At 39.8% G+C, this 18,735-nt stretch overlaps 1 protein-coding gene across 1 annotated transcript; it reads left to right on the forward strand.

Annotated features, from left to right (window-relative positions):
• Window positions 1–3,817: 3,817 nt before the first annotated feature.
• On the forward strand, window positions 3,818–17,344 carry LOC129721714 (uncharacterized). Its single transcript, XM_055674611.1, has 2 exons — window positions 3,818–4,452; window positions 15,480–17,344. The coding sequence occupies exons 1-2, from the start codon at window positions 4,405–4,407 to the stop codon at window positions 16,953–16,955; spliced, it is 1,524 nt and encodes a 507-aa protein (XP_055530586.1). The 5' UTR covers window positions 3,818–4,404; the 3' UTR covers window positions 16,956–17,344.
• Window positions 17,345–18,735: the final 1,391 nt, after the last annotated feature.

The following is an 18,735-nucleotide window of genomic DNA, read 5'->3' on the forward strand; positions in this document are numbered from 1 at the left end:
ATTTAAAAAAACTTAAACTAAACATTAGCAAAACAAAATATTTGATTATTTCTTCGGCCAACTCCAGACCAGACGTAAATATTGCAATTAAGGGTGAGACGATTGATCGCGTGAATGAAGTAAAATATCTTGGAGTAATCATTGATGACAAGTTAACTTTTAAGTCTCACATTGACAACGTCATCAGAAAAATGGCTAAAAAATACGGTATTCTGTGTCGTTTAAAAAATGAATTGACTGTTAGTAGTAAAATTTTGTTGTATAAGTCAATCATTTCACCACATATAGACTTTTGCTCATCCATCTTATTCCTTGCAAATAATACACAAATATTAAGATTACAGTGGTTACAAAATAAAGTAATGCGATTAATATTAAGATGTAATAGATACACTTCCTCAAGTTTCATGCTGGACGCGTTGCAATGGCTTTCTGTGAAGCAACGAGTACATTTTTTGACAATGGTGTTTCTTTATTAAAATTTTTAATAATATGCTGCATCGATATTTGTGTGATCGAATTGATAGAGGAAGTGATTTTCATAGGTACAACACTAGAAACGCGGAGGACGCTAGAACACCACACTTTTTATTTAGTAGATCACAGAACTCTCTGTTGTACAAAGGAATTAACTTTTTCAATTCGATGCCCAGACAAGTGAAACGTGCAGCAACAATGGCGGAGTTTAAAAGGCTTTGTATTTCACACATAAAATCTGTTTTGTAGACAGATTTCAACGAACTTTTTGTAAATTATGGAGAAGATTGTAATATTTAAGTTTTTTTTTAAATTTATCTGGTACACTAAGTTATTATGTTCATTGATGATGATGGATTTTTGTTTGAATATAGCTAATAATATTAAATAGTAGAGTTAAAAAAATGAGTTGACTACACATGTTTGAGCCACGCGCGCGTAGACTGACATAGACAATCTGGATACTGAGTACATATCGGGTTGATAAGTTGCTTTTTGGTTTGTAATAGTATATATATCTTTACCAAGATTTTTAATATTTATCTGTTTTCACGATTTATAACAAAGGGTTGGGAGAAAAAACTGAAAAGGCTTGGGTTTGCCTGTGGACTGTAAAGCTCGTTATCGAGAACTATAGTATCATAGGATCTCTCTCGTAGTTCTGGATCGTTATCCAGAACCAATTCTGATTAGTTAAAGCTCCTAAATGTTAGGTTCGATTCCTAACCAAATCCAGATAATTTTCGGGTTGGAAATGTTTTGGATGAGCCTTGGATCAATGATGTTATTGGAAAATCGCTTTTTTTAATTTCAAATTATTGGTATTCTTTTGAAAGGTTACTATGTCTGTATTAATAACCAGTCCGTTATTTGTTTGCCTACTGGTTACATTGTATGTGTCTAAATAATATCTTTCATAGATAAATCGACCAGCTCAAACCTATGTAGGGGTATGAGGTGGGACCATCATCATCATCATCATCATCGGGCGTCGTCCTGGATGATGAGCAGAATTTTGCCCGCAACCGGTCGACGGTACAGATAAATTTTAATTTTTTTACTTGTTAGATTTAGTAAGAGTGATAAGTGTTGGTGTCTGGTCCTTGATATCGTTTGTCATACTTCTTTTTATTCTAGATTTTTCATTAATTTTATTTTAAATTTTTAATTCGATAACAAGATGACCCTAGAAATGATCCCTGTCACTGTATCGATGCAATCGATTTCAGGATGTATAAAAGAGTCGTTTTATTGTTATTTTAATTTGAAAGATTAAATAAATATTACGCACAAAGAAATTTTTGATCTCTGGTTAAATGTTACGCTTGCGCCGTTGATAGATTTGGTGAAACGTTTTGTTTTTGGAACTTGTGCCACCAGCTTAGTTTTTCAACAACAAGCAGCATGCACTCGTTACTTTAATGGTTAAAAACACTTTGTATTAATTATACCTTGCATTATAATATATAAAAAATAAAATAAATATCTAATTATGCAGGCTCGGTTTAAGCCAGTCTTGTATGAAAAACAGGTTTGTAAATGAGGTTATTTTCTCTCAAACGAAATATGCAATCGTCCGTTATTTTATTATCCACATAATTAAAATGAATAGATTATTTTAAACATCAAAACAAGTATTTGACAACATAATGAATGCTAAAATATATAGGTGCCTATCTTTCATAAGCTGCATTATGTTATCATTTCGATGGTCCAAAGTGACATTTCAGCAGAAAGGAAGGTCCCCCGATCCTCGTAATAACTTCACAATTTTATCTCTGCTGTCGCATCCACCATCCACAAGTGGCAAACTGAATGTTAACCTGTATCACCGAATTTTACAATGTAGAGATCGAGATAGGCTCTACTTTGGAAGGTTAAGAAATGAGAAACGATGACGTTCGGTCGCGATGAATCTCACATGAAACCAAAGCAGTTTCGCGTTGCAAGTCTCCACTTTAGCTTTCAGGACAGGTCGATAAAATTTGACAGTTTTAATGTACTGCAAACGGTGGTCAAGAGTGAGAGGTTATTCCATAAATATTCCACCTGATATCAGATACGTGTCATCATGACACCAAACTTGCATCAGCAACTGTTTGAGTGTGCGAAGAGCCCCAATTCAAAACAACCCGTCCCCAATCAAGCCGTCATCTATCGACAAAGGAACCACTTAGCATAATTATTACAGTGCAACTTTGTTGTCGCCCGAGGCTTTTGAGAGCAGAAACTGGTCGATTGTGAGCACATATAAAAAAGACACTTCGAAGTCTAATTATCACAGAAAGCGGTTTAGGCACGTTAAAAGAATCAAGTCTTCAATTTTGAAATTAGCAGGTTTTACACCGGACCAATTTCTCCGCTGTCGTCATCAATTTCATCAAACTTTGCTCCGCAACCGCCGTGCCAACAGCGCCGCCGGCTACTCAATCTGTTGCACATTTCGATTATATTGCTCCGTCGTTCTACCACACAGGGTCCGAGATTGACCATCAAGCGGCAACGGCAGCAGCTGCAGTCCGTGGTAGCGCTAACCTGCACGACGAATGCGCAGGAGGCGAACGGGAGAGACCCCGAAAACCGTCGATAAGTATCGTGAGAAACTGAAAGTCCCAAATCATCATCCCGGTGTTTGCTGTTGTTGTTATTGATGTTACTTCTTCTGCTTTTCCCCGAATCCTGCTTCCTTTTTGAGGATTTTCCATTACGTCACTGGTGTCTGAAGAGCCCCGTTCTGACCCGACTCGAGCCGGGACCCTATTTTCGAAACGTACCGCGTGCTCAGCGGACCGTGTGTAGTGTAGGCGAGAAAGGGACAGGTTGCGGGATGATGTTGTGTCCTTGTCGTAAGTTTCTCACAGTTTTGGTCTCGTGTTTTGTTTAGCTGAGTAGCAGCTGCTTGCTTGCTGCTGATCTTTGCCGGAGCAAGCAAATAATCGAAGGGGAAAAGGTTGTTCAATCGAATGGTTCATTTTCTCCTACGGCACAGCCGTAACACTGGCAACCGTAGTAGAATAACAGGACCTGACGAACCGTCGATGAACTTTTTCTCCTCTTTTCATTCATAGTTCACTCTTCGAAGGGGAAAACCACATCAAACTGGTACGTTCATTCATCCTTGCTTTACGGTTTCCCTTTTTACTCTTTGCTCTGTCGTTCTCTTCGACGATGTCGGCCCGACAGGATGAAGCACTACTGACACTATGAGAGAAGACAGGCGGGGAAGAGTGTGTGCTGGTTTGGTTGGCTGAATGCCGATGAAGACAGGCGACGACGGCACACGCTTCTTCTTCCGTTCCGTTGCATGCGCTCCGCTCGAGACGGACGGACGAACGGGCGCAAACCGCGCTCACTTGATCGCCTAACGTCGAGGCGTACGTACCGAAGTGTTTGTGTGCTAGTGGTTGTTAGTCTTTCACGTACCTACCGGCTGACTATAGCAGGTTATTTCCATTGTGCATCATTGCTAGTCTGGCCCCAGAGCCGAAAGGAACGCGAATGCGAACGTAAACGGGCTCAGTCGTAGTAGAAGAATGGAAGTTGGAGAGTCCTTCTCAAGCTGAACAATCGGTGTTTTTCTCTGGCTCGTACGAGGAAGTGCTGCGAATGTGTGTGATTATTCAATCGAACAAACCGTTCGGAAGGATTTCATTAATGAAGATAATCTAACGGTACTTTCATCCAACCGAAGATACGAGAATCGTGTGTGGCTGTTTGGTTTTGCGCCATTGCGGTTTAGGATTAGTGTGTGACGAACGAACGAGTCGCAGTGAGTTCTGTCAGGAAGGATTAAGGCGATCAAACCGTCCATCATTGCGTAAATCTATATGTGAGAAGGTGTGTGAATGCCATTACAAGTGCTGTAGCGGATTATTACGTGTCGCAGTGAACCAGGAAGCTTTGGATGATTGCAGTCCCAACAACAAAATGACAATGTCGCAGCTATTGAAACAGACGAAGAAATGTTGCGTAAAGGTAAATTTTGCTCCTAACCTTCTATCCTGGTTTGTTTGAGTTAACATTTATGTGGTGTAATGGCGCTCTCGTATTGCGCGCCCCAAGCGTGGATAAAAGTTGAAGATATAGACGGGATGTCACGGTGTTTGGTTTTAATTACCGCTACTCGTAGCTATTTCTCCAGCGCTTGGAAATGCCCTTCGGGTGGCGTGGGACTTTCTGGAAAGGGTTGAAACGGAAGGCGTGCGGAAGCGTACAATCGGATGTTCTCACGCTGCACCGCTGCCAACTCGAGTGAAGTCAAGCCGCCAACACAGGGGTGGCAATTAGTTTTAACAAGTTACCATACTGTCGTGTGGGACAGAATCAACCCCTCTCCCTTTTAATTGTACAGCTGTTTTTTCGTCGTAGTCGTTCTTGTTGCTCGTCGTTTTCTCACTCGATAATAAATGCAGAGTGCATTTTGGCTGCTGGAACATTTTCGTGGTACGGGAGGAGGGTGTGTAATGTTACGAGCTGGCTATCGAGCGTGAGAACAGTTTGTTTCACTTTGTGGGGTTTTGTGTGCGACGACGTTGCAGTAATCGACGATAAAAGGATTTATTCCGGGTTTTAGGGGCGGACGAGGTGGCACGCATTATTCCACTGTACTACGAAATATGTACACTGGATGTTGCAATGAATAAATTATTCTGCTTCACAAAACGGTTTCAACTTGCCACATTACAGTTGGCACTTTTCAAAGGATCCACTGCTGCTGGCAGTACTGGGATCATCATATGGGGAAAGCATGAATAATGTATGGATCTGCAGTAGTTTTTTGTGTGTGTGAAATCCAGTACACTTGCCGTTTGGAGGACATTCCGATATTGTACCAAGGGACTTTTAAATCACTGTTGAAGAAAAATTGTCCCTGAACGGAATGAGAATTAGTTTCATGACAACTCTTGCACGAAGCAAAAACTTTTGTGCAGAACTCCAGTAATGGCAAATTTATGTGAGCAAACAACCCCAAATTAGCTCCAGTATTATAGTGACAGCGTTTCTTGATTGGCTCATTTGCAGGTGTTACCATGTCAACTGTTTGTACGGATACAATGTCAACTAGTATCAAGTCGGTTATTCCACAAAACATGTGGGTGGTAATAAATTTGAAAAACTTTTGCTAGTAACGATGGAATATTCAGCATGTCTGTACCAGACGCGCACCCTCCGATAAAATGGCTTGCCTAACTTTCGCTTTTTTATCAAAATTCTCAGAAATGGACGATTTCCGTCAGACCATATTTCCTATTTATGGGTACAAATTGAAAATTGTAAAATGTTTTCGACGTTTCACGAATGAAAAATCTACGTTCGTTCTAGCTGCACTGCAATAAAATATTCACCCCGAAATTTCGGCAACATTGCCTTGTTTGACATGTGCGAAGTGCAAGAAAGTGAAGATAATACAAATAATATTAAGGTGCACAGTAGCACTGTTAGAAAATTAAGAATTAGTTTTACTTGCAGCATCTGTTTGATTAAATTTTATTTCAAATTACTGATTGAACTGTTTTGAGCTTTTCTTAAAAAAATAGTAATAACAAGACGTTCACTGTGTTGTTTGTGCGTTTGAAATGTAAAAATGGTAAAATAGACTGTATCTTCTGTTCGCCGTGTATTGTCGATGGAAGGTAGGATAGCAGTCAGGTTTTTCTTTCAAACAAGGTCTGAAATGGTACACTTGGATTTTTCTTTCAGTTTAATGTCGAATTCGTTTTTACGGCAGGACTATACCGTCCCGGACTACACTTTGCTGCTGGAAAAAAAAAAACACTTTCCGAGCAGTTGCAGTGGTGTGCGTAATACCAGAGGTAGCTGTTACTTTGTTTTGTTTTGGTCATTATCGCCATTGTCTTTTTGTCGCGTTTGTGGTAAAAAAAGCAAAGCCTTGGTGCTACATTCCGTATCGGAACTCGACCTTCTGTTTATTATACACAGACTTCGCAGCCAACTGTCAAGTGTACAGGACAATTGCGGGGCTAGCGCTACGATCCTACTGACACTAACAGTCTCTCCCGAGCCGAGATTCGAACCTACGAAGACTGGCTTGTTAGGCCAGCATCGTCCCTCGAGACCAGCTGGGAAACTCGCGTTTATGGCACTGTACGAAAAATTTGCCAATTTACTGAAAAATGACTTCTTACGCGGACTGTCCGGGACAGAAAAAGGGTAGTCCGGGAAAGTCCGGAAAATGAAAAAAAAAAAAACATTCATAGGACAAAGTGTAGTCTGCGGTGTAGCTTCACCGCAAAAACGAAAACGACATGAGTTGACAAAAACAAAACGACATCTTGTGAATATGCTGTCTAGAATAATTCATAACTTTCTGGACAAAACATCAACCAACGTGAGGATTTTATAGTGACATTCAGAAGTGATATGTTCGATTTAGTTTCATCTCAAAAAGCTCATCCATCAACTGCCTCCTTTCTTTCTTTCAACAGTCACACTCGTTTAGAAGATTCTAATCACAAGAAATTTTATGACTTTTGCTGTTCTAACTTTTTCAACGAATAATGCTCATCAAATGCGTTCGAAAAAAAGATATAAATCAATATTTTGCTCTGATAAGTATAAGAAATCTATTGGAACAACCAATGCTTTTTAGATGCTCTTTTTTTTGAAATCAGTTTCAACAAGTTCAAGAGGTTGTGTCTAAGACCCTAGCGCAAGGATTTATGAAAACGTGTCTTTTTTTAAAGTATTTCTTGCAATAGGTTAGGGAATACACTCAATTTGTGATAATCAATTCGATGGTCTGAGGCGGTGAATTTCAGTAATAATTCTCTATTATTTTTCTCTTTTTCACTTATGGGTTTCAGTCTCGGATTTATAGGGTTGTTTTCCGGAAATGAAATTTCAAAATGACATCTGATCGATTTTTGGCCTTTGTGCATAATCATGATTAGAATAATACCTATGTTATGTAGTCATTTTAGGTTGTTTTCTTGATATCGAAAATCACCATCTTGAATTTAAAAATGGAATACTCGTATAGGATAGTATTTAGACTCGTTCAACGTTCGGCACAATGCATTCAAAACAATCTCTTTTCACATAATAAAATTTCTACATTTCGGTGGACACGTAGCTAATTTTTCAATCCACTGTTGTAAGCAGTGCTGATAAAAGTCATTTTCCTCAGCAAAATTCTTCGAAAATTACAGCCAATCATTTTCAATTTTCACTTCCAATGATCGCAGCACTCTTTCAGATACACTAGATTTTCGTCCTAGTAACGTGCTGTTATACTCAGATGAAATAGATCGCGCGTATCGTTCACGGTTACGGAATAAAATTTGACGACAAATCCAACCAAATGATCTTCACTTCAAAGCGAAAAATAAAAACAAACAGTCCACTCAACCAAAATGAACCTCACTGAAACACTTTTTCACTGACACTGACCGATTCCTTGACAATCTTCGTTAACTGATAAACTGATTTTGTTGTCTTGCTTCCATCGCATGAAATATAATGAGGTGTTTTGACAGTTCACTTCCATGCAAAAAGCGGGAAGGGAGAACTCTGAAAAGATTGTAAAAAAATAACATTTATGGATGCTTTTTTTCACTTTCACTCAAGAGTGTCAACAAATATCAACTCTGGTTGTAAGCATGACGGAAATTCGTTGAAAACTGACTGCTGTTTCAAGCATTTGAAATTAGACAATTTTCGTGATGCTCGCAATGTTTAGATATTCAATTTACACCCTCCGAGAGCATGTTACCATAAAACGTGGTTCTACGTAAAAAAAACGGTTTTAAGCAGGGTCACTAATTAATTACGTTGAAGTATTAATGTAATTTTCTTATCAAGTGTTTTTGTTAATGCTCGTCTGTAAATGCAGTTTTAATAAGTTCAGTTTTCCAACCATAAAATACGTGTTACTACAAGAGCGTATATACAATAGATGGATTCATTTGAAACTCTATAGAACAACTATACATATAACGGCAGTGTAGTACTGACATGCGGAAAACTCATTTTAACTGGTTTGATTGGAAATATGTGATTGCTCTTAAAAGGACGATTGGTTTTAGCTTATATAAAGCTGAGAATTAACGTTTGCGGTAAAAAAATGGACTTTTTTCGGATGGTGGTAAGATAATAACTAAAACAGAAAATTGAGTTCGATAAATTTCCCATGGAATGGTTTTATGTTAGCTTACTTGCAAAAAATTCTAAGCTCTTGCGAGCGGCGTTCCAACAGTTAACCGGAACATTCGCCAGGGCGAACGACGTTTTTGAGTTCTTCCGTCGTTTTATTTATCAATTCCATTATTATTGGCATATTGGCACTTCGTACTATAAATTTCCCGTTCATGGCCAGTTTGGAGCAAAAGAAGAGCGGCTTTGACATCCCCTTATCGCTGATTGACAGTCACAGCAGCGCTTTCTTGGGGAAATTGGTGTGCAAAATGAACTTCACCTCGGTACTCACTTCCTTCGTGGGTGAAGTAAAACACGAAGTGCCCTGCCAGTCTCGTCGCCGTTCACCACCAACATGTCACGATTTGCCGGAAAAATCTCCTTGACCATCTTATCCAGGCGCTGCCACTGCGTCATTGCCTACAGCTCCAAGACCAGTGGACAAGACTGCCGCTTCCTGACATGTATTATCAGGTTCGCCAGGTAATTTTTCACTGTTAAGGCGGTTGCACCGACCTCCCGGCCAAACTCACGCAGCGATTTAGCCATTTTTCCGTCGGTCTTCCTCTTCAGCATTCTTTGGAGCTTCTTGTCGTCTTGCCTCCGGAACCGGGCTTTCATTCGATGCTCTGATTGTTATCCAATAGTGCCAAGATGTTGTAGTTGCCAAAAAGGGGGGTATCCGGTGTCACGATGTCCGTTTTCGATGTGACAGGGTACCATTCTTTGGACGCACACGCACTGTTTTCGCCATCACAGTTAGAGCTGTCAATTTTTTCTGCTAACTCATGGGTTACTATGATTGATGCTGCATGAGTAGTTTAGCCAGTGCATGGATTATGTCTTTTTCTCCGTTTTCTTCGAGAGCACAACAGCTTGTATGTTAAGCAGAACATCTTCCTGAGCAATAGTGACGCTTGATAAAAGCTCGTTCAATTCCTTGACATTGCGGGTTGCCTACTGCAGAAAACGCGTTACCGGCCAATATCTGCCTTAAGATACTTCACAACGCCAGATACTCCAGCACCAACGACCGCACATATTGTAGTTGCACCTCCGTGAAGCACCAGCACCACGAGCATAATTTCCATTTCGCAGTACACGATGAATTCGATCTACCGTGAATTATAGCCTTGTACGAAATGAACGGGATTTTGTCTTTCCCTTGGCGTGGCCTCATTCACCACGACCAGATATTGTAACTTACAAATTTTATTGAACAGAATAGCGATGTGATGCTGAACAAAACTGTCACCTGTACCTGTCCTAAATACCTACGGAGAGGACTAACGCCACAACGTAGACTGCGCGACGTAGGTGATAGAATGAGAGAATTCGAAAAAGAGGTTGGATTTCGCTGCACTTGATGAATTTTATCTAAAAATTTGCGTTATTATTCTACACCAATAGTACTTCAAAATGCATGTTTCCAATCTATGACAAAGAGATAACACGACGAAAAAAATACATTTTCATTTTAGAAATTGTCAATGTTCAGGGTCATCCTACGCTTGTCAACATCGATAGAAAAAAATCAAAATATGGTGTTTTGTCGAGCAATTTAAGAACTTAAATTAAATAAAAAAAGCCAAATGTCAAACACCGTCAAAATCCGTAAAATCACAACACCAGAACTACCTACCCATACGCCGTTTGGGGTAGAACGTTCCTTGAAGATTTTTTTTTTAAATGCCGTCACTAAAACAACTGCAAGCCTTGATAGATTTACTGAAAATTTAGAATATTACAACTAAATAAGAACTGTAAGGGTAAGGTTACATGGCGAAAAAATATTTTTCCTGGAGAAGGCTCTTCGGGGTGCTGTTTTTCTTTACAGAAAAGGATTAATAAAGTAACTTTGGAATCTGACTAAAAAGAGCTAAAGTTTTTCTTGACTGTTTAACTAAATTTCAGAATGATTACAAAATTTCGAGTTTTGCTGAAGTTTAAATGCATAGCAACTTATTCTTTTGGCTTCATATTCATACTTTTATTTCGCAACTATTTTCAAATCTTATTGTCATCGTGGGACCATTGTTGGCCAAAAATGTTGCTTTTGTTCACCACAGCAAACATTAATTAGCGTTTTCATACTTACGTGATGCATTACTTATTACCAAGTCTTGTGCCTTTGACTAATGTGGCTTCAACACCGTTTCACTTTAAATATCGACTACTCAGCTTTGTTACAGTCGCCCAATTTCATTTTAGATGAATGAATTATTTTCCATTGTATGGAAGTTGCAATTTGTTGTTAACTTGTCTGAAAGTGTGAATCATTTTTGCATATAAAAATCCACTTTTTTCGGCAAAGTTTTGTTACATTGTATTACAAACAACTTTGTTGAAGACACAATATTTCTATCCTTTCATTTAAATGCAGTTTTGTGAAGTTTTCAATAAAATGCCTGCTAAAACCTTTGTTTTTTCGATATAACTTTTCATAGTGATTTTCTATAATTTTTCAGTGTTCTTCAATGTTATTGACTATAATAATACACGCAATTCTACTGCAGAAAGTTTATTGTTATCTCTTATGTTATTTTAGTTATTGAAGATTTACGAAGAGAGACAAACGCCTATATTTGGATTGACTTATACTTTAACGGTTTTTGATGTTACCTGTTATTTAGTGCATTATTTAAATTGAAATCTTCAATAACTCAAGAAATCTAAGAGATAAAAATTATTTTTTCATTGAAATTGTGTGTTTTGTTATAACAAACAACATTGCAGATTATTGAAAAACTGTAGAAAACCACTATAAAAAGTTATGTTGAAAAAAACTAAATATAGAAAACTCCAAAAAAGCCTATTGGAGTAGGTAGATGTTGTTTCTTAAAAAATGTGCAAGTACTTTGCCGAACAAAGTAGATGCTAAAATGCAAAAATGAGAAAAGCAAAATCTGTTCCTCAATTTTAAATCACAAAATTGTACTTTCTATCAAATGACAAATAATTAATGAAAACTTTACTGAAGACACCACAGCTCCAAAATCTGGTCAAAATACTTTCGATCAGGTTTTTGCAGCTTTGGAAACAGTGTGGCAAGGTAGGCGGCGTGATGTACATGATAGAATGAAGGAATTCGAAAAAGAGAACGGACGAACGTTGTGCGCAAAAGTACATTATTTTTCGTCAACTGTATACCGCTTGTTAGCATATCGTTAAAAGCACAGTAGAAAACATTATCCACGGTCATAAAAAGAAGAAAAAGAAAAAATTTCATAGTAAGCTATGTCAGTGAAGTTCAGACTCCCGTACGCTAGCTGTTACTAGCCAAGCACACTATGTCGAAAGGAAATAAAGCTGATATATACCGTTTTGATTCAAACTACGAATTTTTTAGTTCAAGAAGTTACATGCTAGCTTAAGTGTACGAAATTTGATGCAGTACGGTACGTTCTTGAAGCAATGCAGATTTTTTTTACATTGCAAGTTATGAAATGTGCAGATCTACTTTAAATAAAAGTATTGAAATGTAGTCATATTCCGATCATTGAACTAGTTTAAGTAATGTGAATTGAAATTTGCTTGTTGTGAGTGAGTCATTTAGTAATGACTCAACTACGCAACTTACGAAAATCGTTTGATAATTGAGTTGAAAAATTTTTTTTTGCTAGAAACAATAAAAAAATGAGAATTATCACGCGTTTTCTCGCAAATGACATTTCGCAATGACCAACAAATTAACAGACATGCCGGGTGTCACTATTGTGACAACACCAACGACGCTTTTTAGCGTCCCGAAATCATTTATTTGAAGTAGTTAACGTTACCACTTGCCAAAACACTGTAGTCTGTGCTTGGGTTACATTGTTTTATATTCAACGAGAAATTAGTGGCCAAAATCAGTGCAGTGGTAACAAAGTAATAAACATTTGAAATCACTCATTCTATCGGTTCACTCGATTCTCAATTTTTTTGCATGCCTTCCTACTAATGTAAGACGTAATCCTAGTTTCTAGCAGTTTTTATCATTCATCCGTGCTTGAATGTATGCTTTTGACCTTCCTTTAAACTTACTGCTCTACTATAACGAGTCTCGTTTCTCCTGCCAACTATAGTCAATTATAAATACCTGGAAAGGTTTTTATTGTGGGTCCCTCTGGTTTGCTTTGAAAAACTGCAATCAAAAACCCTTCCATTAATGCTACAAACTACAGTCAGGATCTAGTCCAGTAAAAAAAGCATGAATATCAAGGTCGAACTTTGTGCCATCACACAATCGAAAGGATGAATGAATAATTGAATCAGAAAAATTACCAGAAATGCTATTAGTCCCGTACAGGAGGTGAATTGAATGCCGGATAATCCTTGTTGAGTTACTGATAGCGTAAAATGCGAAATCAAAGCTTTGTGGATACAATCTATAAGAGGGACCTTTTCCTACCTACACTTCATACTCTATTTATAGTAAATTAATTGGTTGTTGAAAACTCTTAATCCTGCAGGTACTGCAGGGTCAGTGATGTATACTTTGTTCCCTCGATAAGACCATGCCACTCAAGCACAGTTAAAGCATCAGTATAGCGAAGACAAATATATATTACCGCTTTATCCATTGTTGAAACGAGTCCGGAAGGGAAGCGAGTGAAACAAATCCCATGTTTCAGTCGGTGTACAGGGAAAAGTCAAAGTTCGAAGCAATCTGTCGGGATAAAGCTACCATAGTAAAGGGTCGAACTTAGGCTAGTACTTTTATTGTCCAATAAAATCATATTAACTAGTCTTTGGCTGCATCCTTAGGGAGCAATTTCGAGAGAGCAGATAATCATTACTCGGCAAACTTCTTGATTCAAACAGCAATAAAATGTTTTGCCACTTCAGCGAATCCGTGCCACTCTAGTGCCGACACCGGAAATCTCTACACACCAGTCCGTGGCCCGTGGATGTTTGCGTCAAGTGGCTTCACTGCGACTAAAGCCCCGGTTTTCCGTAATGCTGTTGAGATATATCTCATCCCGTTATGTCAGCACTCGCAGCATCTGAAAACCACCAGCCAAAAGCAAGAGCATATCGATTCTGGGTCTTTGCCATACATATGCCTTCCGGCATCCGGCGAAAGCTCTGCGGATAAAGACGGCAAAGTGATATACCTTCACTCCGCTTGTGTGCTACTTAATCTACTCTCGTAGTTCCGATGCAGGAAGTGGACAATTTGTCACCTACTTTAGCTGTTGTTGTTCCCAGGGGAACGGGCTGCGAAAATTCGAGGTTTTAATTAACCTCACTTATTTTCGTGAAACAAAAAGTTGACGCAGACCTTTGCCTTACAGTTGGAGGGAGAAAATTAACAACCGATTACAACGTTGATTGATTTCTGGCCTCCAAAGGGTTTCATTTGGAGTGAAATTGAATTCTGAATCCGGTACTTGCTATGGGTTCTGTTGGTTACAAAACAAAACTCCTCTTTTGTCACGTAGAAAAATTCGTACAGAAACCACGAACACCGAATCTGGATGGATGCTGAAAAAAAAAATCGCCTCCAATACATTATCAGTTCATATTTTCACTGCGGTGCTCTGGCTCGCAGCATCGAAAAATCCTTTCCAAATCTGTGCACCATCCGCTTTTTCGAACGTTCGTTTCCACTGTTCGGAAGAAAAGAATACGAAAAATCACGTCGAAGGTGATGGCAGAAGGGGCTGTCGAGAGGAAGAGCGCGGGCCTTAAAAGGGTTCCCAGCAGCCGATTGCAGCCGGGCGGCGAGGGGTTCACGTTCGAGAGGGCCTCGAACAGGTGTGATTATCCTCTTTTTCCCAGGGAAATAAGCAGCGCACCCGAGAGTGATGTGCTTCTTGCGGGTTTAAGTCTGTTATTTTTACCGTCGCTTTGGTGGGAACTTTTCGGTAGCTGCGGATTGAAACGTGATTTGAAGGACGACTTAAGTGATGCGCGCTGTACTTTCGGGGGGAAATTGGACTTAATGCCTGCCGCGGTGCATCGTTCTCCTCTTCGTGTTGGGCAGGTAGAAACGATTTAAAAATAAAGTCATGCTGTTTTATTCCGTGCTGACGCTGCTGCAGCGATGAGTTGCGGTGGGAAAATGTTCAGAAGCATCATAACTGCAAGCGAGTTTTTTTTTCTTTCACTTTTTTGTTGTTGATGAAACAAAGAATTGAAGAAAAAACAACGACACACTGATGATGGGTTCGTTATTTTTTGTTCCGAGCTTTGTAAAAGGAAGAAAACAGGAAATGACTTGAAAGACTTTTTTCTTGCTCCTGAATCTGTGCTGCTGAGTGCGCAGGAAGAAAGACGATATGGGAAATGAAATTTGAGACATGGCAATGAACGAAAATTGGGATACCCAAAATCGGGCGGCTATTATGTTTATCGTTGATTAATATTTATCTTGAAGCACTAACAACGGCGGGTCTTTAATTTTCGTTTAAACTTCTCCCACCGTCGGTCGGTACTGAGAATCCAATTGCAGTTGAAAGGCAGTTCGCCAAAACGAAATGATGAAAGAGAGCTCTCCGCTTTCCTTCTAACCTCATGCATCACTGGTGGGGTGTGAATTTAATCACTACGAGGAAACGAAATTCTATCCACAAAGAACAAAAGTTCATCATTATTCACCTGAAAACATTCCTTTCGACTACGGAAGATACACTCGGCTCGGTTTGTCGCGAGTATTGATTTCCTCAAGTTTTCGCATCCCAAAAATATCTTCGCAAGAGTTTAGATAACTCCCACGACCGTCACACTTTGTTTGTATATCAAAGCGGTAGTGAAAACTGTGTGTGTGTGTTTCGAAAAGTTTTCTCATTCTTTACCACGATTTAAACATTCATTGTACAACTCGCTAATCTCATTCTCTTTTTTTTTTGTTCCTCTTCCAGATGATCAGAAAGTTTTCCTTCAGCCCGAGCGGTTCGTCATCGTCACCGTCGGGACTCGGGTCCAGGGGACTGGGAGGAACCGGTAGCATCACCAGTGGGGGACGCTCGATTTCCCTAAACAACCGAGCCACCGCGAAGTACGTGCTGCACAAAAATTGTACCCCAACGCGATGCAAAGTGCAACCGACAACGCCGGAGCGGGTTCCCGCATCAGGTGCCGCTGGCTGGACCGCCGGCACTGAAGAGGATGATTCTCCCAGTGGAGTGCGACGGAGGTTAGACCTGTCACCGAAACCGGAACTGCCCGATATTCCGCCGACGCAGAACAACTACAGTGCCAGCCGGGATGGGAAGAACCTGCCGAAGAAGCGTACAAACATCTGCAGCAACAAGAATGTGAATTTGAGGAAGTGCTTTCGAATGAGGAAGGGTTTCAAGGAGGAGCTAAGCAGTGAGGAGATGAATAATAGCAGCAGTGTGGTGTCATCGAAGCTGGATAAGATCAGTAAAACCTTGTACAATGTGGCCGGAGGTGGCAGTGGTGTGGAGAACGGTGAAAACAGGTTGTTTGGTGGTGTAAATGCTAATAATGTTGCCTCACTGACGAGTGAGAAAAGCAAAATATCCAAACCCTTGTTCCTGAGTGGGAAACATAAGAAGTACAATCAGATTGAAACCCAGTTCGGCGCCGACGAGGGGGCCGATTTCGAAGACGACGACGACGATGAGTTTGTGGCGTGTGAGTTGGATGGGATCCGCGAGGGAAGTACCGCATACGATGGTGGCCGGTTACAGTTTGAAATAAGTGAACCCCTGCCTGAGCTGCCAGTCTCACCGCTGCCCGGTGGAAGTGGCACCGGCTATGATGAAATCATCTTCGAGAAAGTAAAGTACGACCACAACAAGCGATACCTTCGCAATGGCACCAGTTCTCCGTCCACGGCAAGCAACCGATCTCAAAACGGTTCTTGCTTAGCCCATTCCGTCGATAGCACTCTGTCCGCCAGCTTCGAATCAGGCAAGTTCGATCATCACCTGACCCAATTTGGCGGTGAAGTGATCAGCAAAAACGACGATTTCATGGATCCCTGGCGAAACTACAACCTTAACAGCCGTTGGAATAAAGTGTCTAAAAACCCGTGGGAATATGAGGCACAGAAGGTAGATTCCCCCGTCCTATCCCCTGTGGAGCACAGCTCGTGGAATCCGTTCAGCGAAGAACCGACGCAACCAAGCAGTACTCCCCCGCAGCTGGTAACGGGCAAGACTTACCCTCCGCCCTATCAGGTGCGCACCGACATCTGGCAGAGTTTAAACAACAAGAACTACGAAATCGATTCGGACGTGATCTGGCGAACGTCGAACTCGTCGCGACGTACCTCGGCCAGCACGGTGGAAACCTGGATCGAGGACGAGGTGTTCGATAACTCCTTCAACGAGGAACTGGAGCGCCGGTGCGCCACCCTCAAGATCTAGATTCGGTGCAATAATTCCTACCGACCAGCCGACAGTGAGAGCAATACTTGTGTCTTTTCCGTTCCACGCGAAAAGAAGAACAATGTAAGCTTATCAAACATCTAGTTCTAGTGTTTATAGTTTGAAATCGAGGCATGTGATATTAACAATTATTTATAACCGCAGAGAAGCAAGTGGACAGAACGAATCTAAGTCCAGTTTAGTTTTTGACCTTTTTTGTTTGCTATTTTTGTGATTTTATATTCTGTTGAAAGAACAAATGATCTCATTTAGATTGTGAGTGTATTGATAGCAGCAAGCACGATTTGAGCGCTCATGAATTAAGGTTTGCTTTAATAAATTAGTTTTAATGAATAAATTATAAGGTGAAATCCGATTAAAAATTGAAACCGTTTTTGTTTTTCTTCCCCTACCTGTGTACCTTAATAAATTGAAAAAAAAAAAAAGAAGTAAATAATAACTCGCAAAACTCCGAGGTGTATTAGATTGAATAAATCTTAGAAACAATCAAATGAAACTTCTTGTTAATTTTGTTCTCTCCTTCTTTCTAATCCGCTAATTCGACCCTCCAGTCCAATTATATTAGCACTGATGAGTGTTTCAACCTACGTTGAGAAAGAAGTAACAGTCATAAGCAGACCGGTAATGAGGACAGCGAAGCCGCCGGGCGAAAGAAGACGTTGTTTCATTCGCTGATAAGTTTTTGTTTTAAAGTTCAGTTTGGATTTCTGGCGTTGGGATGCGTTGGGAGGAGCGGGGCAAGAATGCTGTCAGTCGCTAGAAGTTATTCAACAGGAAAAAAATTCGCCGCTGGTTGGACGTGTGCGGTTCTCGGTTTAAAGACTGCTGTCATGGTTTGCACGATCGTTTTCGCTCGATGGGATCCAAAGACTGTGGCTGCGGCGGCAGCAGTAAATCATTTGAAGTTTTCTTGATTACTTGATGGCATTGATTATCGTGGGAATGTGAATGGCGGTAAGTATACAGTTGTTGGATAGCAGCTTGGTTGGAATGGTAAACATATGATTCTATGGTTGTAGTTAAAGCTTTCTCGTTGGGATTAGCATGTAGGTATTGAGCTAAATTTTCTTTGATTTATGGAGCCATTAACCTTGGATTGCTGTGCTACTCAGAAGGCGGATAACGTCTACTAAAATCGTTACACAAAGCTAAAAGTAATCACAATTCGGGATAATTGGTATAATCAGAAATACAGACGACAAAACGAAACACTTGGAGAATTCTAAATTACACAAACTATGTTGAGCATTGACAGATAATTGATGTTTTGAGTCGCATTCGATTTTGACTTTCTTGTAATTTACTTATCTGCTTCCATTTTATTTCAAATCTGTATGCATTTTTTATTACTAAAACTATTGGACGATTTCATATCATTCTTTTGTATTTCTATCATTAACTGGTTCAAGATGTACACACTGTAGGCTTTTTTTATCTATTTTTTTTAAATTTTCCTAAAATTTGTTTCGATGAATACCAGGAGTGACTCGCCCATAGTGCAACCTGTGCATTGCACTTGGGGACGCCAGGCGAACAAAAAATTTCCAATCCAAACTTATATTTACATATATTGTGTTAGTTTTTAATGTTTCATTTTTAAATAGCAGCAAAGAGAATGACTTGTTTTTTTTTCCCTGTAATGATTGTGATTACTTGCTCAAACTGTGACTTTCAGATTTTTTTTAGTTGAACAGGTAGGTTTAAAAGCCACGAGTCGCCCCTAATGAAAACTGAGAATAACAATGTTTAACTTAAAAAA

The sequence above is a fragment of the Wyeomyia smithii genome, chromosome 2 (assembly GCF_029784165.1).
Source record: "Wyeomyia smithii strain HCP4-BCI-WySm-NY-G18 chromosome 2, ASM2978416v1, whole genome shotgun sequence".
NCBI lineage: Eukaryota > Metazoa > Arthropoda > Insecta > Diptera > Culicidae > Wyeomyia > Wyeomyia smithii.